Source organism: Anolis sagrei, chromosome 2 (assembly GCF_037176765.1).
Source record: "Anolis sagrei isolate rAnoSag1 chromosome 2, rAnoSag1.mat, whole genome shotgun sequence".
In the NCBI taxonomy this organism is placed as follows: domain Eukaryota; kingdom Metazoa; phylum Chordata; class Lepidosauria; order Squamata; family Dactyloidae; genus Anolis; species Anolis sagrei.
This window is the reverse complement of record NC_090022.1, coordinates 68,104,158-68,129,226: the sequence shown is the minus strand read 5'-3', so window position 1 is coordinate 68,129,226 and position 25,069 is coordinate 68,104,158. Positions and strand designations below refer to the sequence as shown.

At 38.2% G+C, this 25,069-nt stretch overlaps 2 protein-coding genes and 3 non-coding genes across 11 annotated transcripts in view; 4 read left to right on the top strand and 1 right to left on the bottom strand.

Annotated features, from left to right (window-relative positions):
* Positions 1-11,623, bottom strand: part of PBRM1 (polybromo 1) — a 51,447-nt gene extending 39,824 nt beyond the window's left edge. For 2 of the 7 annotated variants that reach the window (XM_060765871.2, XM_067463607.1), the window contains exon 1: positions 1,285-1,395. In XM_060765871.2, the coding sequence (XP_060621854.2) occupies positions 1,285-1,323 (39 nt within the window). In that variant the 5' untranslated portion in view covers positions 1,324-1,395. Of the gene's footprint in view, positions 1-1,284; positions 1,407-11,444 lie in introns of those variants that run through there. The other 5 variants (XM_067463608.1, XM_060765876.2, XM_060765869.2 and 2 more) reach the window with 4 other exon arrangements.
* An 89-nt stretch (positions 11,624-11,712) lies between these two features.
* Positions 11,713-24,815, top strand: GNL3 (G protein nucleolar 3). The gene is made up of 15 exons (XM_060765879.2): positions 11,713-11,831; positions 13,413-13,471; positions 14,734-14,871; positions 15,870-15,980; positions 16,295-16,378; positions 16,896-17,031; positions 17,993-18,096; positions 18,627-18,768; positions 19,755-19,842; positions 20,285-20,459; positions 20,947-21,089; positions 22,234-22,370; positions 23,586-23,788; positions 24,123-24,204; positions 24,507-24,815. The coding sequence occupies exons 1-15, from the start codon at positions 11,819-11,821 to the stop codon at positions 24,575-24,577; spliced, it is 1,686 nt and encodes a 561-aa protein (XP_060621862.2). The 5' UTR covers positions 11,713-11,818; the 3' UTR covers positions 24,578-24,815.
* LOC132769569 (small nucleolar RNA SNORD19) lies at positions 17,380-17,456 on the top strand. Its single transcript, XR_009630894.2, has one exon. It is a non-coding gene; the product is annotated as a small nucleolar RNA SNORD19 (small nucleolar RNA).
* Positions 19,324-19,399, top strand: LOC132769570 (small nucleolar RNA SNORD19). Its single transcript, XR_009630895.1, has one exon. It is a non-coding gene; the product is annotated as a small nucleolar RNA SNORD19 (small nucleolar RNA).
* LOC132769571 (small nucleolar RNA SNORD19) lies at positions 20,678-20,751 on the top strand. Its single transcript, XR_009630896.1, has one exon. It is a non-coding gene; the product is annotated as a small nucleolar RNA SNORD19 (small nucleolar RNA).
* Positions 24,816-25,069: the final 254 nt, after the last annotated feature.

The window sequence follows — 25,069 nt, the reverse complement described above, 5'->3', positions numbered from 1 at the left end:
TTTGTCAATATATGGACATGACATAGGAAATTATATCCAGTGGAAGTTTTCTGAAGAGTCCCTTTGTGGCCCAGTAGTCTTAAAATGTAAAATTTAAAATAAAAGTACTATGGCTTTATGCTGAAAAGAAATATTTGAAAAGCTCTTCAGTGTAAACCAACTTTGGGTTCCTCCCACCCCAGACCTAAAAGCAAATTTAAAACTGGATACAAAAAATGAAGAAATGAGTGCTGAAACCGAAGGAACATTCTCCAATTTGAATAGAATATAACCCGCATTTAATTATTTTAAATTTCATCTGACAACACCAAGAACTCAATGCAGATGTAACTAATTGACCTAAGCTGTTCACTATGGCTGAGGAACACAACACACAGAATTGTCTCAACACAAGTACAGACTAAAAGAAACTTACACAGTGAACTTAAACCAACATTTTTTCTGCAACATGATAATCAATTTTGTCCTCAATATCATTTCAAACCCTGCCTTAAATAAATCATCCAAAAACATTCTAGAATCATAATTATCTACCAATATATAAGAATGGCACCAGTCTCGAGTTAAATACTATGCCTTACTAAATAAGGCATAGAGACAGTGTTACTGTACATACTCATGTATAAATCGACCCTGTTTATACATCACGGACAGATTTGGGATACAAAATTATGGATTTTGGCATAGCCCATGCAGAAGTTGAAGGTCAATCCAAGGTCGGGGGAATGCATCGCTGGTCACATTTTCATTTCCCCACTCAGACATTAAAAAGGCCAGAAGTTGTGCTATGGCAAAGTAGAGGAAATGAGTGCTTCTTTTGGGTCCTCCTAGAACAGACTAAGGTCTTGTCTTTCACCACTCTGTTCAGAGTAGGAAGTGGTTCCTTTTTGATGAGAGTTAAGGTACAGTATTCACAGTGACCTGGGAATAAGTCAATTCAATTTGTTTGGATTGATTTTTTACTAAAATTTGTAGACTTATACATGAGAATATAGGGTAATTAAATGTTGCTGATTTCCAATGTAGTAACTGACTGCCAAATTGTACACATAGACCTACAACTCTTTGTATCTTGTATACAAATATTTTTAAAAATATTAGTTTAGCAGAATTGGGTGACATGTCTGCATTTCATATTCAGAGAACTAGTTTAATTACAAACTCATGAATGTGATAAATGAACAAGCATGAGCTGTTAAGCCAGATATAAAACAAAAATGGCTGAGATGTGAGGAAGAGGGACAAAACAGCACACACACATTATCTGTAAATTACCAGATTTACCAGAGTACAACCAGCACCACGAAAAGCCAGTCTCCTCATTATGTCAGATAGGCAAGTAAAGAAACTGAGAAAAGGCAAATCCTTAAAGCACCAAGTCAGGAGTAGTATTAGTACAGCCAAAACTGAAAGAGAAGACAACAAAAGGAAAGAAAAGCACAGGGAACAAAGGGGAGAACAGGTAAATCAAGGAATTTGGAAGGAACAATATACTGCAGAAGAGTAAAAAAAAAAAAAAAAGCAGGAACACAGGTACTAGGTTAAATGGCATTCCAAAAAAAATCTTTGAAATAGCAGGCTAAGCCCAATATTAGTCCTATCTAGAACAGACCCACCGAAATGAATGAGACTGGTTAGTCTTCTATGATTGCAATGGGACTATGCTGGGTAGGATTAATGTTGGTTTAAAGAGAATTCTAAGAATTAGTAAGCAAAGGGTACAATCCCACTTAGTCAACAGCAAAAATCTTGATTTTCATTGGCCAGGGAAGCGTTCATAACACTTACATAATTATAACAAAGAATTTATAACATCTAGTATATAGACTTCACAATTTTAATTTGTTAAAATACATGTTAATATTAAACATAATACCAATTTGTAATCAAAGTGTACTGACAAAGAATAGTTCAGAATTTTCAAAAACACAAAGCCCCAAGGAGTTACAAGGAACTTACTGCTAGATTTGTTAGTATAGAACTCGAGTAGGGGTGGACATCCATGGAAGGCCAGGTGGCCATATTATCTACCAGAACACCTTAGAGGGCTTTACCTCCAACTCAACTGCTCCTGAAAAGTATTTTTTCCTGACTAAATTATTGGGTCTTTTTAAAAAAAGAGAACATGAGCACAAATCACTTCTTGTTTCAAAGCAGGACTCTAGATTTGTCCCCTGGGAGTGGGGGAATACAATGAAAATGCAATTCATGACCCCATGGGACATTCTGTAGCAAAACATATTATTGAAATTTTTGCATTTTTAAGCACTAAGGGCCTTTAAATGTGGGTGAAATTCCCCCTAGTTTATTTTGGAACATTTCAGAACAACATTTGTGAATTCTTGGTGGCCCTGAAGACTACATACTGTTTGCAGGCCACACTTTGCCCACCGTTAGACTGGAGTCCAATTTTCCAGTAAAGGGAGTTTGTTCCTCTAGTGAAAGATTGAGGAATTATAAGGCTCTTCTGATCTGTTGGACTGCAAATCCCAGCAGTGCTTGCCAAAAGGATGCTAGGAGTTGCAGTCCAATATCATCTGCATCATACTCAGCCCCGCTCTATAGCAATAGCCTACAGCCTTAATTCTGTGAGCCAACAAATTATGGAAATATATTTTTACTGTTATTCATATATAAATAATCTAAAGTCTTACAATACTGTCTAGGTGACAACTCAATGTCCCATCAGCTGATGCATTCAGAGTGTAGCAGATTCAAGGACAATTTTCTGCAAGTGGAGGGAGATGCTTCAACAATTGTTTTGCATGGGTGCAAGTAGAAAAACATGGGGAATTTGAAAATAAAAACTGGACCATGCATTAAAAATGCTTGCCCAAAAGATCTAATAGCAACCTATATAGGATGGCATTTAATCTCTAGAACATGTTGCCTCAACATCTCCAGGACAAACTTTTGCAGAAATCTACAGACCCCTTTTAAAAAGCAAACCCTATTTACTTCGAAGAGCAATCACTGCATACACAATCAATGGTTATGACTTTAAAAATTGATTGGTGTGCTGATTTAAATATGTTAGATATTGCTTTTTTTGCTTTAAATAATAAAGCAGCCAATATATTTCCAAGTAATAAATAAAACAGCTTTGAATACCTTTTTATTTACAACTCCCATAATCCACATTGGTAGCAAAACTATATCTTGAGTATAATTTTATTTCAGAGCTCAGAAATGTTATTTTTTAAAATCATAATTCCCAATTTTTCCAACTTTCAAAAGAAAAACTGCAAAATTAAATGTTATTAATAGAACAAAATCCACATATATTTCTTATTACAAAACCTGAAACCACCTCGTCACATAAACAACCAAAACAAATGTCATTTCTTTTAAATCTACAAAAACTCTGGCAACCTTGTAGGAGAGGAAATATGGAGTTTATCAGAAACATGACAAAAGCATCTGCAGTTTTCCCTAATATACTTGCTGGTATATTGCGTAAATTAAACTGAAAATGCTTTATAATACAGTCAAATCTCCATATTCATTGGAGTTAGGGGCACAAAACTAAAAGAAAGTAAAAAAAAACTGCAACCCCCTCCCCCAGAAATTGCTATTTAAAAAAAAAACTTGAGAGGACCTCTCTAGGAATTTCTAGGTCTTCCAGCACAACTCCAATTTGCAAATGCCTACAGAGGTATTCTCCTTAAAAATATCTAGGTCCTCCAGCAATCCTCGCAGACATTGACCATAGGATCCCACTGGAAGACCTAGAGATTCCAAGAGAACACAATTAATAAAATTCATAAAGAATCCAAGCAAAGCAGCAAATGACTATATACAAATAGTCAATGGACTATTTATATGTTCATCTCTTGAAAAGCAGGATGGAAGAGGAATAGGAAGAACTGGAAAAGGCAGAAGCCTGTCATAAAAGAAGTGGGGAAAAGTGGGGAAAATAAACTGCACGAGAGGTACAGAAACGAGTGTGAAATCGTATAGGTTGAGCTTTTCTTATTCGGAAATCCAAAATACTCCACATACATGTCTGAGAGACGTTTTGGTCTCCTGATGCTTCTATGTGCCCAAAGTTTGCTTCATACACACAATTATTAAAAGATTGTGTATAAAATTACCTCCAGGTTTTGTGTAGAAGATATATATGAACATAAATAAATTCTGTGTTTAGACTTGAGTCCAATTCCTAAGAAATACATATATGGGTTTTCATCTGAGGTTTTTATATCTACTTTAATGTGTTTTAATAGTCTTATGATTTATCTACGTATTTTGGCAATCTTGAGAAGAGGTGTCTAAGAAATAAAATGTTATTATTTCATTATGAATATGCACAAATTCCAGAAAAAAATCCAGAATCCTAAATGTCCAATGTTTGAACGACAGATATTCAGCCTTTAATGGTTTTATGGTTTACTGATGTATTCTATGTTGTATTTGGCTCTGAGAAGTAGTGAGTAAGAAATAAAATATATTCTTCTCCTTATTATTATTATTATTATTATTATCTTGTTATAAATATGTAAATATTCTGGAAAAATATCTGAAACACCAAACACTTCTGATGCCCAAGATTTTGGTACTGGATGCACAGCCTTTAATGCTCTTATGTTCTACTATGTTTTTAAATTATGTTTTACCTTGCCTAGAGGAGTAAGAAACATATGATGATGATGGTGAAGATGATGATGATATGAATGTGCAACATTCATTGCTCAGCATTTAATGGTCTTGTGTTTTATCCATGTATTTTAATTATGTTTTACCTGGCCTTTGGGAGGAGTAAGAAATAAAATATATTATTATTATCTCATTATAAATATGCAAATACTCCAACAGTTTGGGGGGGGGGGGGTTGGATTCCTAAACAATTCCAGTCCCCAGCATTTTGGAGGAGGGATATTCAGTCTTCAATGGTCTTATGTTTTATCTATGTCAATCATAATATTGTTATGAATATGCAGCGTTTTGGGTGAGAGACGCTCCACCTTTAATATTTTTAACCTGGCATAGGGAAGAGGTAGGTAAAAGATAAAATATATTACAATAATAAATTATGTGCTATGTTTTATCTTGCCTTGAGAAGTAAGAAACATAATAATAATTATTTGATACACAAGATTAGTGTACAACAAACATGTAAACTTTTCTAGTTGATTCTCGTCAATTCTGTTGTCACCTGGGATTGCAACATCAACGATCCATACTTTGTTTTTTTTCACGATCATGTCAGGAGTATTGTGCTCCAAAACTCTGTCAATCTGAATTTAGAAGTCCCAGAGTAGTTTGACGTGGTCATTTTGTGTAACTTTTTTAGGCTTGTGATTCCACCAGTTCTTTGTCACAGACAGATATTTGTGGCACAAGTTCCAATGGATCATCTGAGCAATGGTGTTATGTCTCTGCTTGTAGTCTGTCTGTGTGGACACAGATACTAAAAGACAAGGGAGTTACGGATGGATGGGAATTTCTCAAGAGTGAAATACTCAAGACGCAATTGCAAACCGTGCCAACAAAGAGAAAAAATAGGACAAGTGCAAAGAAGCCAGAATGGATGTCCAAAGAACTTCTAACTGTGCTAAGACACAAAAGAGACATGCACAAGAAGTGGAAAAAGGGAGAAATCACCAAAGAAGAATTCAAACAAATAGCCAACACCTGTAGGGAAAAGGTCCGCAAGGCTAAAGCACAAAATGAGCTCAGGCTTGCCAGGGACATTAAAAACAATAAAAAGGGCTTCTATTCTTATGTCAGTAGAAAAAGGAAAAACAAGGAGGCGATAGGACCTCTTCGCGGAGAAGATGGGGCAATGCTGACAGGGGATAGGGAAAAGGCAGAACTACTTAATGCCTTCTTTGCCTCGGTCTTCTCACAAAAAGAGAGTCTTCAACCTCAGCAAGATGGAGTGGATGAGGGATTGGAGGACATCCAACCCCAAATTGGGAAAGAAGTCGTCCAAGAATACCTGGCCGCTCTTAATGAGTTCAAGTCCCCAGGGCCAGATCAACTACACCCCAGAGTATTGAAGGAACTAGCGGAAGTCATTTCGGAACCATTGGCAACCATCTTTGAGAGTTCTTGGAGAACGGGAGAAGTTCCAGCAGATTGGAGCAGGGCCAATGTGGTCCCAATCTTCAAGAAGGGAAAAAAGGATGACCCAAACAACTACCGTCCGGTCAGCCTCACGTCGATACCGGGCAAGATTTTGGAAAAGATTGTTAAGGAAGCGGTCTGCAAACACTTAGAAACAAATGCAGTCATCGCTAATAGTCAACATGGATTTATCAAAAACAAGTCATGCCAGACTAATCTGATCTCTTTCTTCGATAGAGTTACAAGCTGGGTAGATGCGGGGAATGCCATGGATGTAGCGTACCTGGATTTCAGTAAGGCCTTCGACAAGGTCCCCCATGACCTTCTGGCAAGGAAACTAGTCCAATGTGGGCTAGGCAAAACTACGGTGAGGTGGATCTGTAATTGGTTAAGTGGACGAACACAGAGAGTGCTCACTAATGCTTCCTCCTCATCTTGGAAAGAAGTGACAAGTGGAGTGCCGCAGGGTTCCGTCCTGGGCCCGGTCCTGTTCAACATCTTTATTAATGACTTAGATGAAGGGCTAGAAGGCATGATCATCAAGTTTGCAGACGACACCAAATTGGGAGGGATAGCCAATAGTCCAGAGGACAGGAGCAGAATTCAAAACGATCTTGACAGATTAGAGAGATGGGCCAAAACTAACAAAATGAAGTTCAACAGTGACAAATGCAAGATACTCCACTTTGGCAGAAAAAATGAAATGCAAAGATACAGAATGGGTGACGCCTGGCTCGAGAGCAGTACGTGTGAAAAAGATCTTGGAGTCCTCGTGGACAACAAGTTAAACATGAGCCAACAATGTGATGTGGCAGCAAAAAAAGCCAATGGGATTTTGGCCTGCATCAATAGGAGCATAGTGTCTAGATCTAAGGAAGTAATGCTACCCCTCTATTCTGCTTTAGTTAGACCACATCTGGAATATTGTGTCCAATTCTGGGCACCACAATTCAAGAGAGATATTGACAAGCTGGAATGTGTCCAGAGGAGGGCGACTAAAATGATCAAGGGTCTGGAGAACAAGCCCTATGAGGAGCGGCTTAGGGAACTGGGCATGTTTAGCCTGAAGAAGAGAAGGCTGAGAGGAGATATGATAGCCATGTATAAATATGTGAGAGGAAGCCACAGGGAGGAGGGAGCAAGCTTGTTTTCTGCTTCCTTGGAGACTAGGACACGGAACAATGGCTTCAAACTACAAGAGAGGATATTCCATCTGAACATTAGGAAGAACTTCCTGACTGTGAGAGCCGTTCAGCAGTGGAACTCTCTGCCCCGGAGTGTGGTGGAGGCTCCTTCTTTGGAAGCTTTTAAGCAGAGGCTGGATGGCCATCTGTCAGGGGTGATTTGAATGCAATATTCCTGCTTCTTGGCAGGGGGTTGGACTGGATGGCCCATGAGGTCTCTTCCAACTCTTTGATTCTATGATTCTATGATTCTATGTGTGATCTTCCTGCAGCAGCTGAGGATGTGATCTATTGTTTCATCTCCTTCCTTGCAGAGTCTACACTTAAGAACAGTTGTCGACTTTTCAATTTTGGCTTTGATGGCATTGGTTCTAATGGCTTGTTCTTGGGCTGCAAGAATCAGGCCCTCCATCTCCCTTTTCAAAGTTCCATTTGTGAGCCACATCCATGTTTGTTCCTTGTCAATTTTGTTCTCAGTTTTTCCCAGGAACTGTCCATGGAGAGCCTTCTTTTGCCAGTTTTCTCTTCTGCTCTGCATTGTATTTTTACAATATTCACTCTTTGTCTTTTGCAGTTTAAGGAGGTTTCTACTATTGACTTCCATCCATGTTGGTTCTTGACTGCCTTTCACATAATCTGCCAGTACACGTTTCTCTTCTTCTACCATTTGTTTCACCTGCAGAAGCCCTCTTCCTCCTGATTTTCTGAGTGGGTAAAGGCTGTTGACATCACTATGTGGGTGTAATGAATAGTGGATTGTCATCGGGGGGGGGGGGGGGGTGTTTGTTTTTCTGTCCAGATCATCCAGTTCTGCTTGTGTCCAGTTCACAATTCTAGCAGTGTATCTGATGATGGGGATGGCCCAGGTGTTGATAGCCCTGATCATATTTCCACCATTTAATTTGCTCTTCAAGATTTTTCTGACCCTTTGGACATATTCTTTCCTGACAACATTTTTCACATGTCCATACTTGATATTGTCCAGCTGTAGTATTTATAGGCTTCAGGGTGATTGCACTTTATGGTTTGTTCATTTGACATCGCTATGCCCTTGCTGTGAGTAATTTTCCCTTTCTTTAATACCAGTGTGGTGCATTTGTCTAGGCTGAACTCCATACTGATGTCAGTGCTGAAGATTCTGTTTATGATGTTGATGATTATTTTGTTATAAATGTGCAACGTTTCTAGTGAGAGACACTCAGTCTTTAATGATCTCATGTTTTATGTACAGTATGTATTTTTACTATGGGTAAGAAACATAATAACAATTATTATTATTATTATTTTGTTATGATTGTGCAACGTTTCTAGTGAGAGATACCCAGTCTTTAATAATCTCAAGTTTCATGTATGTATTTTAACTATGGTTTATCTCACCTTGAGTAGTGGGTAAGAAACATAATAATTATAATTAATAATAATTTGTTCTGAATATTCAGCTTTTCTAGTGAAGGGCACTGTCTTATTTTGATGTCATGTTTCATTTATCTATTTTAACTATGGTTTACCTCACCTGAAATGGGTAAGAAACATAATAATAAGGATGCCTGCCATAGATGTGGGCGAAACATCAGGAAAGAATGTCTCTGGAACATGGCCATACAGTTCAGAAAACTTACAGCAACCCATTATTATTATTATTGTTTTGTTATGAGCATGCAATTTTATTTTATTTATTTATTTACAGTTTTTATATTCCACCCTTCTCACCCCGCAGGGGACTCAGGGCGGATTACAGTGTACACATATATGGCAAACATTCAATGCCAGTTTGACAGACAACAAATACAGACAATATACAGAGGCTATTTAACTTTTTTCTGGCCGCCAGGGGAGCTGCTGCTTTCATCGTCCATCAGCGACACCGATGAAGTTCTTCTGCATTCCACATCCCTGAGTTTTCTTTATGGCCTCATAAATTAGTTAATTTAGCCTCCCACACAAGGTGGTAGCTTATTTTCCTACTTGACAGATGCAACTGTCTTTCGGGTTGCAAAGGTCAACAACAGGCTACACAATGGCTGGACACCCACTCCAGCCTGGGGTTGGCTTCGAACTCATGACCTTTTGGTCAAAGTGATCTTAATGCAGCTGACACTCAGCCAGCTGCGCCACAATCTCGGTGCAATGTTTCTAGTGAGAGATATTCAACCTTTAATTATCTCATGTTTCATGTATGTATTTTAATTATGGCGTACCTCGCCTTGAGAAGTTGGTAAGAAACATAATAATTGCTAATAATATTAATAATATTTTGTTATGGATGTTCAGCTTTTTTAGTGAAGTATACTCAGTCCTATTTTGATCTCATGTCTTATGTATGTATTTTAACTATGGCTTACCTCGCCTTGAGAAGTGGGTAAGGAACATAATAATTAATAATAATATTAATTAATAATATTTTGTTATGAATGTTCAGCTTTTCTAGTGAAGGATAATCAGTCTTATTTTGATCCCATGTCTTATGTATGTATTTTAACTATGATTTACCTCACCTTGAGAAGTGCGTAAGAAATAATAATAATTATTAATAATATTAATAATATTTTGTTATGATGTTAAGCTTTTCTAGTAAAGCATACTCAGTCTTATTTTGCTCTCATGTTTTATTTATGTATTTTAACTGTGGTTTACCTCACCTTGAGAAGTGGGTAAGGAACATAATAATTATTAATAATGTTAATAATATTTAGTTATGGATGTTCAGCTTTTCTAGTGAATGATACTCAGTCTTATTTTGATCCCATGTCCTATGTATGTATTTTAACTATGATTTACCTCACCTTGAGAAGTGTGTAAGAAATAATAATAATTAATAATAATTAATAATATTAATATTATTTTGTTATGGATGTTAAGCTTTTTTAGTGAAGGATACTCTGCTTTATTTTGATCCCATGTCTTATGTATGTATTTTAACTATGGTTTGCCTCAACTTCAGAAGTGGGTAAGGAATATAATAATTATTAATAATATTAATAATATTTTGTTATGTTCAGCTTTTCTAGTGAAGAATACTCAGTCTTATTTTGATCTCATGTCTTACGTATTGTGCAGAAGTCATTGATACTATGTATGTGTTTAACTGTTAGAGTATATATTTGTGTTTGCAACAGTAGCTAAAACTAGAGTTATCTGGTTTGAATCCACAGTGAGCGTTGCTAAGGAGACCAGGCAGGCTAGCTCAGGAGAGTGAGAAGTGGGCGGAGCCAAGCAGAAAAAGGGGCAGTGTGTGAGTGAGTGTGGAGGCTTGAAAAGCCTGGGAGAGAGGTATGTGTGAGCAGCTGGAGGTTTTTCAGTCTAGAAGGGCTGAAGAGAGAAACCTGGCCAATTTCTTTAGTCAAGGAAGACTAAAGGAAGCTTGTTAAGATCCCTAGTCAAGGAAGGACTAGAGATCAGAGATTTGATCAAGGAAAGATCAAATTGGAAGGCTATTCATAGTAGGAAACATTGTTCACTAAAGAGCTTCACCTCAGTAAAAGCCACCAGCTGTGTTATTTGGAAGAGTGGACTGTATTACAAACAAAGTGATATTCAAAGTTCTATAAGTTATTTAACAGCCTGCAACCATACGCTTTGTACACAATAAACTTGTTATCTTTTGTTGAAGACCGTCTCGTCTCAATTAATCTGCGTCTGTAAAGCCAGATCTCATTGGTGGTACCTCAAATACCTCACGTTGGCGGCAGTTACCTTAATTTACAAGTAATAATTGGCCTCCTCTATAATATATTCTTATACACAACTGAGGCCTGAGATTAATTCCCTCCATAATCATTCACACCTGTACAATTGGTTCGCGCATAACTGTACAGTATATATTTTAACTATGGTTTACCTAGCCTTGAGAAGGGGGTCAGAAACATATTAACTATGATTATTATTTTGTTATGAACGTGCAACATTTCTAGTGAATGACCTCAGGTTTTATGTATGTACTTTCTCTATGTTTGACTTAGCCTTATGGAGAGGGAGGTAAGAAACCACATTTGTTATTGTTATGATGACGTTATGATTCGCAAATATTCTGGGAAAATGTCAGAACCTCCAAGACCATCTGGTGCCCATCGTTTTGGGAGAGAGAGGGAGGGAGAGGAGGGCTCTTCTCACACAAAGGGCGCCTGCCGCGGCCTCCTTCCTTCCTGCCTGCCTGAGCCAAGCCAAGCCCGGCCCCTCGCCCTCGGCGCTTACCCAGCCCGCGGCTACTCCGGTCCCTCCTCCGGCGGCGGCGGCGGCGGGGGCGGCGCTGCTGGCGTTGCCGCTGAGCCTGGGCCTCCTGCAGCCGCGGCCGCGCTCGGCCCCCCCGGCCCCCCGGGCCCTCGGCGTCGCCACTGTTGCTGCTCTCCGCCCGCTCCCAGGCGAGCCTGCCGCTGTCGTGAAAGAGAAGCTCGGCCGCCAAGCGAGGCTGGGCGTGCGACAGCCAGGAACAAAAGGGGGGAGGGGGAAAGAAGGAGGAGCGGAGCGTGCTTTATGGTAGCCGCAACTGCGCAGGCGCGAAGGTCTTCCCGTTTTTTTGTCGCACGTGGAGAGGAAGGCAGGCGGAAGGAGACGCAGCAGCAGCCATCATGAGGCGGCCCAGTAAGGAATGCTTTAGCCAGGGCTTTTGTCAGGAGCACTTTGGGGAGGGTTCTTTCTTTTCTCTCTCTCTCTCCACCTCTCCTTCACAGCGGCACCGAGGAAGGAGATGAGAGAAGGATCTGAATCAGGCCTGGGCCAACTTGGGCCCTCCAGGTGTTTTGGACTTCAACTCCCACAATTCCTAACACCCGGTAGGCTGTTAGGAATTGTGGGAGTTGAAGTCCAAAACACCTGGAGGGCCCAAGTTGGCCCAGGCCTGATCCAAATGCACCCTTCGACTTGTGGGAGCCTTCTCATTTCCCCACAAGGGGAGCTGGAGCTGACAGAGGGAGCTCATCCACGCTCTCCCCAGATTCAGACCTCCGACCTATTGGTCTTGAGTCCTGCGGGCACAAGGGTTTAACCCATTGCGGCACCGGGGGCTCCTTAAATGCCTTCATTAGTTAAATGGATATACAGTAAGAAAGACAAGAAACTTTGTCATGCAACTTTGAGCAGATTAATTCCTCATTTATTGACACACTCTTCCATCTGGAAGCTTCTCATGTTAAAAAAAAAACATATCTAGTCAAAAGTTGGGCCGGGCTTTAGTACAGTAGGTTAATCACCAAGCTGCAATAAATCCTGCCAAACGGAAGATTGGCAGTTCGAAGCCCGGGTCAGGGTGAGCCCCTGACCTTTAGCCCAGCTTCTGCCTACCTAACAGTTCGAAAACAAATGTGAATAGATAAATAGGAACTGCATTAAAGTGGGAAAGTCAAGTCATTCCAGTCAGAAAAAGGAGGAAGTTTATGAACAAAGAAAGCTCTTCGGCAAGGAGATGGAGCGAGCACAGCCTCCAAAGATGCCAAAAGATGGGAAAGCCTATATAGACCTCTATCTGTTGTCTATCTTGTCACTATATAATCGACATTGAATGTTTGCTGTATATGTGTTCTGTGATCTGCCCTGAGACCCCTTCAGGGTGAGAAGGGCGAAATATAAATACTTTAAATAAATAAATAAATGTAGCATATTGATATTAATAACAGCCAGTTTCCATGAGTGATTTGGAAGGAACCTGATCTAGTATAATACCTAGGCCTGAAATTCCTGATCTAGTGTTAAAGCCTGCAGTTGGATGTGTTTGTTGAGATTGAAAGCTGAAAATCTACTGCCTCTAGATGTCATTTTTATTTAAAACATCTGCACACCACTTTTAACTGGGGTGGGTAAGAAGTAATAGTTCTTACTGATAAAAATAACTCTGGATAGAATCATAGAGTTGGAAGAGACCTCGTGGGCCATTCAGTCCAACCCCCTGCCAAGAAACAGGAAATTTGTATTCAAAGCACACCCGATAGATGGCCATCCAGCCTCTGTTTAAAAGCCTTCAAAGAAGGAGCCTCCATCACAGTCTGGGGCAGAGAGTTCCACTGCTGAACAGCTCTCACAGTTAGGAAGTTCTTCCTCATGTTAAGGTGGAATCTCTTTTCTTGTAGTTTGAAGCCATTTTTCTGTGTCCTAGTCTCCAGGGCAGCAGAAAACAAGCTTCCTCACTCCTCCCTATGACTTTTAATACATTTATGTTTTGTTTTTCAGAGCTGAAGAAAGCTAGTAAGCGCATGACCTGCCACAAACGTTTTAAAATACAGAAAAAGGTAGGTGTGAACTATTGCTGCAGTCAGAATACCAGACCAACCAAAGCTCCAATGATAGTTTTTAGGCCAGAAACTTTCCCTTTGTAGTATATCCATTCTTTGAAATAATTTTATGCTATCTGCTCTACTAGGAAGCATTGGCCTCACATGAGGTCATGCAATGTCGGTTCAAGGTTCTCTTTAGCTGCTGGATGAAGTCTGCCAGAACTCTCTTTAAGAATGTTTTTAATTTCTTTATGAAGAGATTTCTTTATAATTTCTTTATAAAGACAATTGTTTTTTCAGTGCTGGTTAGGGAGTCACTTCCATTAGACATGGGTCAATGGACCAGTTAGCAGCACTTTCATTAAGGGAGAACAGAGTTAGATTCTACTTTATCACCATCATCTCTTGTCTCCATTGTAGTATAAATAGTCTATTTGGTACTTGCTCTGTCTAATGTGGTGAGATCTATGAATTATTGATTCAACCAGTGCCAACAGGGAGAGGAAATGATAACAACCACCTTCTAGTAGAATAACAGTAGTAGAGTAGTGTTTTGCTGAATCCGCAACGACAGTGGGTAAATGTTTGGGTAAATGTTGCTTCAGCTCCAGAATCATTAAAAAGCTAAGCAGATCAACTTGATTTTCTCACCCCTCTTCTTTTTTTTCTTCAGTGTTGATTAATAGAATTGCTGGTTAAGTTCAAAACTCCCCCTAAGATAAGAGTGACTAGGCAGTATTCCTCTCTAATTGTGCTACTCAGAAGATCAGAGAGTGAAAACGACGTGGCTCCAGCCATCTTCCCCACCTGCAAGATCAATATTGCATTAATTACTGTTTCTCCAGGAAAAACCGGGGGGGGGGGGGAGTGCCGCCATCGAAACCGGCTGGATGACTGTGGACAAGTCACACTCTCTCAGTCTCAGGAAGGCAAGAGCAGACCTCCGCTGAAGCAACATATCGAGAAAACCCTATGATAACTTTGCTTGAGGATCTCCATAAGTCAGAAATGACTTGAAGGAGCACACAGCAACTACAATAACATTTGTATAATGCATGCCCAAGATAATGCCTACATTCCTGGTATTTAAAATATTGCCATAAATTAGTTTCGCCATTCTGAGCCATAAAAGTTATAGTTGTTATTTCCCAGAAATTCCACATTTTCTACTGGAAAAATTGAAAAGTCCTGAGAAAGAAATTGTGATATTTTGATTGTGGGTTGTCAATAAAGCTTCTTTAAAAAAAATAGAAATATTTTGTTGTTATTGTTGATAGGTACGAGAACACAAGAGGAAACTCAAGAAGGAAGCCAAGAAGCGTGGCCATAGAAAACCAAAGAAAGACCTAGGAATTCCCAATTCTGCACCTTTTAAGGAAGAAGTTCTTCGAGAAGCTGAACAAAGGAAACAAAGGGTAAAACAACAGAGGCTGTACCATTAATGGATCTCTTATCCTATTAGGAGTTGTGTTAGGAATAGAGATGGGAAAACCTGGAAAAAATGAGAAAAATTGGGGGAAAAACATTCAACCCCCCCCCCCCCCCCAATTATTCCAGGTTTTTTCCAGGCCTTCCCATCTCTATTCAGAACGAACCTCTTTTCTTATCAGGAGTTGTGTTAGGAATCATCTTGAACAGAGCTTTCCAAACATTTCATGTTGGTGACACATCTTTTTAGACGTGCATCATTTTGCAACACATTAATGCAGTTTTACTACTAAACCAGAGGTTAAACCAACCCCTTATAAGAGATATGGGTGCAACATATGATAACCTTTCATTTAGATTTTTGTAAATATAGGATTTGTAAGATAATAACATACATTTATAAGATTTTTGTCATTTATGAGTAGCAATACATAAATATGTGGAAGAATTTTTAAAATTCTACATTCGCATGACACACCTACACACTGCAGCCGACACACTAAGATGTGACAACACACAGTTTGCAGACTTCTGATCTAGGAAATATTGGCAACTTTCACCTCTTAAATATTTTTATTATGTCGAATTAGTTTTGAGTTTTAACAGCAAAATCTGATTAATTTAGATTGAGTGTTGCATTTTTGTTGTAGTATCAGTTCAACTGTAATTGTAAATGCATACATTTTGCTCTCATACAATTTCAAGCACAGTCCAGGAAAAGCTAGAAATAGGTTGATATTGACAATTCTTGTGCATCATGTTTTCCTATCTCTAATGCCATTAGAGTTATTTTTCTACTTCTCCCAAAGTTTCCAGTTTTTTCGCTGACTGGCTAAAAAAAATTTATTTTCCTTAGTTCCTGTTGTATGATGCCAGCAATATTACATAGCAATAAATTCTAAGTACTCTGTTATTGCTAATGCCTTGCTGAGTGTGGAGGGAAAGCCTTTCTGAATATAATTTTGTGTGTGTGTTTTGTGAACAGCGTGAAGAACTGAAACAGAAGCAAAAACTTGATCGGCAGAAAGAGCTGGAAAAGAAACGTACACAGCAAAAAAATAAAAAGGATGGTGGTGAAGTAATGCGAGGTGAAAAGGTATGTATTTCTATATCAGTGCTTGAATCTGACTGGGATGATAGCACAGGAGAGGTATGTTAAAAGTTTGCTTTGACAACATGTGTTGCTACAGATAGAAATTCAAAGATGAGTTGTCACTGAATATGTTTTCTTTACTTGAATATAATGGTGTTGGATGTCAGTTTTAAAATCTTTTTTTCATTGTAAAAGTTGGGTTTTTATTGGACTAAAAAGTATCTACAAATTGTTATATGGATAAGTTTCTGTTACTTGCATCATTTTGGTTATAAGTTCTGGAATTAAAAATTTTCTTATATCCCCGTGTATCTTAGAAATCAAAGAAAAAACAAAAATTGAAGTCAAACCAGCAGATTGCTAAAAATTCAAAGAAACACTTTTGCCAGGAACTGAGAAAGGTAAGATTATGTAACTTTTTTCCCTGAGGTTTGATACATGTTCCAGAGATTTGTTTCACTTCAGTAGAGAAAGGGAGATAAAAAGTGATTTTTAGTTCAAACATTTGGAATTTGCAGCTTTTTTGAATTCACAAGACTTGTTATTATGTAATAATTGTTTATTATATTATAAAATGAGTTTCACGTGGATACCCCAGTAGTGTCCCATCTGGGGAAACTGCCCATACCTCATTTCAGATATGCAGTATAATCATTCAGTGTTTTTCAGTCTTCTCTATTTTGTTGAAAATTGTGGTATCTGTTTCCCAATGTTCACCACAGCAGATAATGATGTTGTCAGTCTTATATAGTGCTAAAAAAGGTAAATGTCATGCTTCATGTATGATACTAGATTCAGTTGTATTCGAATGAGCATGTCATCAAAATAGCAGTGTACATGTTATGATTGTAGAAGCACATTTGTATCAGTTTGAAGTCTTGTGGTCTGAAATATGTGTCCTTCCTGTTATTTTTTCAGGTAATTGAGGCTTCTGATATAGTGCTGGAAGTCTTAGATGCGAGAGACCCTTTAGGCTGCCGATGTCCCCAAGTAGAAAAACTTGTTAACCAGTCGAATGGAAAGAAAAAATTAATGTTGATTTTAAATAAAATTGGTAAGTGAAATAACTGTTTGCTCTATAGATGCTTAAGAGTTCTAATTATAGACAGGTGAAGCTGATTTGAATGGGGCTGTGTGTGTGTGTTTACTTGCATGGAAGTCATGCTATTTTCAATAATTTTTAAGTAAGTGTTCAAATACATCCAAATCTTCTGTGGAAAGCCCTTGCTTAGAAATAAGTTCATTATAAAATAGTGAGACTTAGCTTTAAGTCAATGTTTTTGAGATAGAGATGCTTGGATCAGATTTCACTAAAACTGGCTTGTCTTATGTTTAAGCACAAACGTCTTAACTAGATTGTAGATTACATTACCTGTAATGCTGATAATTTTTCATTGAAAGTGAGCTATGAGGAAAACACAAAAATAAACTGACATTCCCCTGAAGACTGTCAGATCCAACTCTGAGCTCACAGTTCCAAAGCAGGAACATGCCTGGATTCTAATATTTGCCTTTTATGGCACTTTGATTGCAGGAGTAATGTTTTCTTTTCTGTTTTGGAAGGCTTTACCCGTGGATTATTGCATGACAAACTGATGTTAAAGAGAGAGGAGTGGGCTAAGCCAATGCTTTCAGAATAATTTGACAGCCCTCTGTTAAGAGAAAACTGTATTTGCTCATATTTATCACTTCTATTTTGAGAAAATCTCCACTTATTAAAAGTTGATTATCAGAAGGTTTTTAATGGAACTTAGCTGCTCTCACATTCTTCAGAATCTGCTGGTGTTGATGCTCTTTTTTATAAATAAATAAAAACAGCCTTGTAATTTTATGCTGCAGATAAAGGTTATGCCTCATAATACTTCCCAAGCGAATTCCAAGAGCGGTAGTTAGAAGCTTGATGCTGCAAATCAGCTGTGACAGCCTTCACATAGGTCTTCCTTCTTGCAGTTTTCTGTGAAATCATGGGTGATCATCACAATGTGATCAGTGGATTTCTGTTATTTTACCTCCAGATCTTGTACCGAAAGAAAACTTGGAGAAATGGCTGGCTTATTTAAATAAAGAACTTCCAACTGTTGCTTTTAAATCTGCAACACAACTAAAAGACAGAACTGTGGTAAAGGATTCTACCATCTCTTCTCCAACATTGAAATATATTGCGGGGGGGGGGGGGGGGGTTGTATCAGATATTAAGAAAAGCAGAACAGGATTTATTACTGTGCCTTCTTGTATATATGTCTACTTTAGGACCATCAGCAGTCAGTGTTCTCAAATGAGTGAAGTAGCCCTGTGTTTTGACAGGTAGATTAATGTAGAACTCTATGCTAATACCCCACCAGTTGCATAGGTTTATGACTTATCATATAGCAAGTATTAAGCAAACATGGAATGGAGTTGTGTTTCCTTTGAAACTCTAAAGAGCAATATCTGTTCTGCACTCATCTAGCACTTCCACTCATCCCATAGATACAATGCCTTTGGTCCTTGGACTCATATTTTTCTTCTGTTAAGAAAAGACTGGTGTGAAAGTCCTTGTTCATTTGCCACATGAGCTCAGCATGTTACTTGAATTCCTGTTAAGCTTCATTTGCTTGTGGAATTAGTATTTGTTGATACAGCTTTAAAAATCTTAATTTAAATTTGCAGCAACAGAAAAAGCATACGAAAAGACACAGTGTCTATACTGAGTTAACAAGATCAAACATGTGCTATGGGAGTGAATGCCTTCTCAAACTCCTTCAAGAGCATAGTGCGGGTAAAGAAAAAGCTATACAAGTTGGCCTGGTAGGTAAGTACATACTGTTTTCTGTACCACATCCACTGAATTTTGATAGATACACGAGTGCTGTAACAGTGTTTCAGCAGCAGCGTCGTGTTAACCGACCCCTTTTAAGCAAAAAAAAAAAAGCCTTCATATCAATTTTAAGATTTCATAGGACTTCTGGGGAATAGATTGATTGAAAAGCTGCTGGATCCTATCAGTGCAAGTGATATACTTTCTTTTATTCTAATGCCCCTTTCACACAGCTGAATAAAATCCCACATTATCAGCTTTGAACTGTAATAGATGGCAATATGGACTTAGATGACACAGTTCAATACAGATATTGTGGAATTTTCTGCCTTGATATTCTGGATTATATGGCTGTGTGGAAGGTCCCCGAAGACACACTTCCCCATATAAGCATCTCTATAAATGGGGTGTTTCTTAGAATTGCAGGTGCATTATTATATATTTAAATAAATCTTCTTTTTCTGTTGGTGGTATTTAAATTAGAGTATGGTTTACAGTCAATGGTGTCTTGGAATCGAAGAAATAAAGTATATCTTGTGTTCCTGAAGTGAGAAATGAGGATACATATTGTTTGTCTTACTGTTATTGTGAAGACTTCAGATCCAACTCTGATCTCACTTTCTGGAAAGTTTTTAAAAGTTGATCCAATATACAAAAGACACACAGATTAAAATATTTTTCATATAACAGGTTGTTGACATAATTTTTAAAGATATATTTTATTGGTGTTGATTGTTTTCCATCCTCATGATAATATTGCAAGGGACAGAGAAAGGAAAAGAAAAGCAGACTGAACTCATAGTGCAACCTTCAACTTCTGTGGTCTTTTTGGATATCTTGAAGGTGCCATTTCTGATCCCAGATGAGATTTGGAACCTAGGAGATAAACTTTCTTAAATCTTTTCCGGTTCAGAATATTAATCTTCAGATATTTACATATATTACTAATACAGCTATATTATTTTGTATTTGTGCCACAGGTTTCCCCAATGTGGGGAAAAGCAGTATCATCAACAGTCTGAAAGAAATGCGTGCCTGCAACGTGGGACCAGAGAGAGGCCTTACTAAGTTAGTTCAGTTTTATGAAACACTGTTTAAAATCATGCCTTTTCCCTTCCCTTTTGCCTCTCTTAAACTGAACAGTCACCTAATTGCTGCTGTATTTAGTCTTTATATTTAGATGCCAATTGATGGATTTCAATAGTAAAAAAGAATTATCCTTTTAGGGGAAATTACAGTGAAGTTGTTTTTATACCAATTGTAATATTCAAGATGGATCTTTCCTGTTGCACACACAGTTTGTATTGCTCATGAATACATCTCCCATATCCCAATATAATACGTAAAAGGGTTATAGATTTGTGCTGTCGTGGCTGTGACAGTTCTGCTGTTGACTTCTTCAGGTTTCTGCATTATCAACCTGGATATCCCATTTCTTTATGGTATACTTGTTGATCAAGTAAGCATTTTGTGGTGATTGGTTTCATGATGCTTGTGTTTTCTTTTGAAGGTCTATGCAAATCGTTCACATTGACAAAACTATCAAGATGTTAGATAGTCCGTGTATTATTGCAGCACCTTCCAACTCCGCTCTTGTTCTGGCACTGAGAAGTACTACAGATTTTGATGGTGAAAATTCAGTTAATTCCATAGATGCCATTCTGAAGCACTGCAGCAAACAGCAGGTAAAGCTACTTTGTAGTTGCCTCATACTTGTTTTTTGCGGCCTCTAGTGTGTTAAATTTTGCTTTCTAGATTGGCCTGGGACCAAAAAAATACTATGACCATGCCCAATTGTGGGATCTAGTCCATGGAACAGAAATCTGTCTTTAAACCATCCAAGTAAAAATACAGCATTTTAAATCTGTTTTATATGATTATGTGGAATAGATGTGTGCAAAGTGAGAAATGAGGATACTTGTCATGTCTTACTGTTACAGTGAAGACATCAGATCCAACTCTGATCTTGCTTAATGAAGCTTCCAAAGGATGTCTCGACTAGTTCTAATTTCTGTTGTGGCAGAACAGCAATGACCCCAGATCTGTAGACTGGAGCAAAATCATGCATTTATTTCTGAAGACTCCTCTGGATGGGGGAAGAACTGGCTCATTTATGTGGACATCTGAGAATCTGATACACTTTTTTGACAACTTGCTCTTTTCTCCCTTCAGATAATGCTACACTACAACATGCCAGATTACAGAAATACTTTGGAGTTTTTAACTCTACTTGCTCGGAAGAGGGGAATGCTCAAAAAGGGGAGTCTTGTTGACACAGAAGGTGCCGCTGCATTATTTATCTCTGATTGGACAGGGTAAATATTCATTTAGCTGCATTAATTAATGTATTGTTTGCTTGTATTGAACAAAGAACTATGTTGAAGGAGCCAAATCAACTGTATTAAGAAGCTGTTTTATGTAAAGGAATTGTGCTATAAGGGTTTTGGGGGGTGGTGGTGTAAAGTAATATACAAGAAGAATCCACAAATGTCCCACGTTATGAATTGACGTAGGAGAAGAGATCTCTGGTCTGAATCTTACCTCTTCTGGGGTTGTACTTCTAAACATAGCAGTACAGTTTAAACAAAGGGTCTTTTGAGGGTACATAAAGTGTTTTACATTTAAGACCCTTTTAGAAATCATGTAAGGTCACTTAATGTTAGGCAGTTTTAAATGATTGCTCAAAGGTATCACTGATATCTACTATACATTGATGAATTATATCCACACATATCCCTGTTTGGTCTGATTCGCTGCATGATGTGTGCCACACACCCTCTAGTCTCCTCTTCTCGTGCTTCAGCTCCTCGGTGAACCAAGGAGCTGAGTTAGCTCTGTGATGAGAGAAGGGACGTCCCGGAGTGATCGTGTCTATTGTCCTAGCCATTTTACCATTCCAGTGAGTCACCAGAGCATTGACAGGAGCGCCTACCAGGGTGGCAGGAAATTCCCCAAGAACCACCAGGAAATTCTCTGTATAGTACCAACTATTAACTTTTTACTTTAGAATTTTTGAGAATTCCCTCACGCTTTCCCACAGAAATATGGCAGTTGTAAACAAAACAAATACACAATAACAATATGACTGTTGAGATTCACAGTTCAAAGCAGATCAGCTTTCCCCAAATAATTTCAAGGCATATCATTAAGGAATCCACTCCCATGCACTCATGAAGGGGGTGGTGGGATGGCTTTTGCCATTTAACTCTGTTTCTAAAAGGGGGAGAAATTGTGTGCTATACAATGTTATTCATAAATGAGGCTTCCACAAGCTGTTGGGTTCTGCCCAGGAAATATGGTACATTTTAGATAATTGTTCAATCAAAAGCTAATACTACCTAAGATGAGGGTTTACATTACACTTTTCACCTCATAAATGCCATTCTCGATTGCAATTTGGTAAAAATGTAGACTTCCATGCGTGGTTCAATATTATAAGCAATGTTCATTCCTTTTCAGAGCCAGAGTGAGCTACCATTCACGACCACCTGTGACATGGAACCTGCCTTCTCACCTCTCTGAGCAAGATGCTGTAGCAGCACTGCAGCAGTTTAATGCTCAGGATTTGGAAGAAGGTAACAGAAGCACCATAAAAGGTAACGTTCATATACGTAACAATTTTTCAGTGTAAGATGGGCCTTCTGGGGGCGTAGGGCTACAATACCCATTGATTCTGGCTGGACCTTTTTCTTCAATATGAATTTAGGAAGGAAAGATTCAGCACTTTTTCCTACACAGTGATTGAAATGTCATACACTGTCTTCTATTTGATAGGTATCTAATGCTGGTCTGTGATTGAAAATATAAATCTAGAGCTATCATGTATAATTCTTATCTGAGCTTTATAATTATTGTTTATACTCATGTATAAGTCTAGAAATTGTACTCAAAAATTGACCACCCCCAAACTGGAACTTTATTAAAAAAAAATGAACCATCCTCTTCTATTGAGTAGAATGGCGAAAAGTGAGATGTTGGTCCACTTACCTCTGTTTTCTCAGATGTGAGGACTCTCCAGGCCTTTTGAAATATTTGTGTAGAAAAATGGCAGTGACTAGCCAGGGGTGTCTGGCCCCCTGAAATTATGCTGGTGCTTTTCACTCTCTGCAAAATAACCCTCACCTTGTGCATGGCTCATAGCAACATCCACGATTGTGGCTGCAAAACCTGCCTTTGAATAATCCATGAGGTCAACTTAAACACAAGTGTACATTGTAATCAAGTTGTTAAAGCACAGTACTGTTATTACATATACCTGGACATGATGTAAACTAACATTTTTAATGCTGTTTGTTTTAATGTTTGTATGTTTTAAATTGGATACCAGTGCTTTTATGTCAGAACACTTTGAGTCCCCTTTGGGGAAATAAAACAGGGTATAAATAAATATAATAATAATAATATGTGGGCCTTAGATCTTTTATTTATTTCCTGTAGTCAGAACCCTCTTGGGCAATTGATTTTTGCTGGCAGGACTTGAAGGGGGAACTTTAATCTATTTCCTCCATCTCCCTGCAAAGAACTTTGCTGCCTTAATCTATTTATGAATATTAGGGAAAGTTAATGCTGGGAGGTGTAGTGGATGGCCACTTGAAGGCGATTTCTCATCTTTTTTTCTGCTAAAGGTATTCAAAGCAAAAGTCCACACAGGAGTTCCTAAGCATTTTTCCCAGCATAAAAGAAGATTGAGCAAAGGCATTTTATGCTTTTTGTCAACAAAGAGCTTGCAACAAATTGACAACTTTGGCGGGGAAACTAGACATTGCTGCCCACTCAACTCACTTAATCCATTCTTGAATGTTTTCCTGCAGATAGCAGATACCCAAGTCCAGCAAGCAGTATTCTTTTTCAATCACCTGGCTTCACAGATGGCATAACAGAAGATCAAGACCTGCCAGAAGAAGTATTGGAACAAGAAAACATAGAAGGAAGTGAAGATGAAGATGAGGAAGAGGACTTCAGTGAAGGAGATGAGAGGAATGATGGAGAAAGTAATCTTGAAGACATGGAAGTGGTAAATATTTGAACTGCAGGAGACCAAGACCTTGACCAAATTAGCAGTTACCATTTCAGGGATTCTCAGCAAAGAGGAAAGGGGGGGATTTGGGGACCTGTGTTGCCCTATCAAAGATTCATGTTAAGATGAATAGTCAAATTATTAAGTTTTTTATTCTTTTTTAAAAATAGAGATAAGTGTAAACCATATCATTGGTCATTTATGTGCTGCTCAGAAGACATATCACTTGTGGGAAAGAATGAAAAACTGAGACTTTTCCCCCTCATGTTTATACAGTACCACTGCCATGTCGGCATCTTGACTTTATTTTCTCTCTTATTTTTTTTAAAAGGAAAATGGCAAAATAAAAAGTGACAAAACTACCACTGAAGAACTGGAAACAAAGAATGCAAACGTGGAAATATTACCTACAGGTACTTATTAAAAGTAATGGATGATGGCTAGAGCTTTTAATGGGGTTGCACTTTTATGTTTTTTTCTACTATTTTAATTGTGTTACATTGTTTTGTTGTTCTAACTTAAGCATTTTTACCATAATTGTCATTGTAGTTACTTTTGTATGAATAATGTTATAGCTGTGCTCTTTTTTTGATCTTCTGGATCCTATTTAAGGGAGAAAGGGGATATGAGGAAATAAAATAGATTAATTCTACTTTCTTAAATAGAGCCAAGTGATAGTTGCTAATCTTACATTCTCTTTTATTCTTCTTTTAAGGTAAACAAGTTGATATAGATAAGACTGCTGATCTGGATGATGCATATGATTTCAACACAGATTATATATAAAGAGAGTATCTGAAGTTTCTGAGTGTTGTTGCTTTCTGGAAGCTGAAGAGGCCTTGATGGAGACTCTACACCCCTACAATGTCTTTTTTTCAGTTACTGAACAACTGTTCCATGTAAAAATTGTATATAATATAGAACAGCTACATAGAAATAAATCACTTGTAACTTATATTGAAATAAATAACAGCTTCTTTTACCTCCACCTGTTCTGTAAAAATAAAGAGTAGTGTAATCAAAAGTAGTAGACTGGGTTCTCAGTATATACTCGAGTTTGGCTCTAGGACCTTCTAATGGATACTAAATCCAGAAACAGAAAATAGTGAGTCCTCAACAAATAATAACCAGCATTAAAAAGCTTGAGACACAGATAATGGAACAGTAATCTGAAACCACGGGGGGGGGGGGGGGCACTGCAATTGAAAGTGGATGAGGTGGTCCACCAGATGGCAGTGAATACTAAATAATTACACCAGCTCCAGATTATTTTGTAAG

What these genes read in the sequence shown, in the direction of transcription:
- GNL3 (XM_060765879.2), top strand. An exon ending in CTGAACAAAGGAAACAAAGG is followed by an intron (nt 14,872 to 15,869) that starts GTAAAACAACAG and finishes TTTTGTGAACAG; the next exon opens with CGTGAAGAACTGAAACAGAA. An exon ending in GTTGATTTTAAATAAAATTG is followed by an intron (nt 17,032 to 17,992) that starts GTAAGTGAAATA and finishes TTTTACCTCCAG; the next exon opens with ATCTTGTACCGAAAGAAAAC.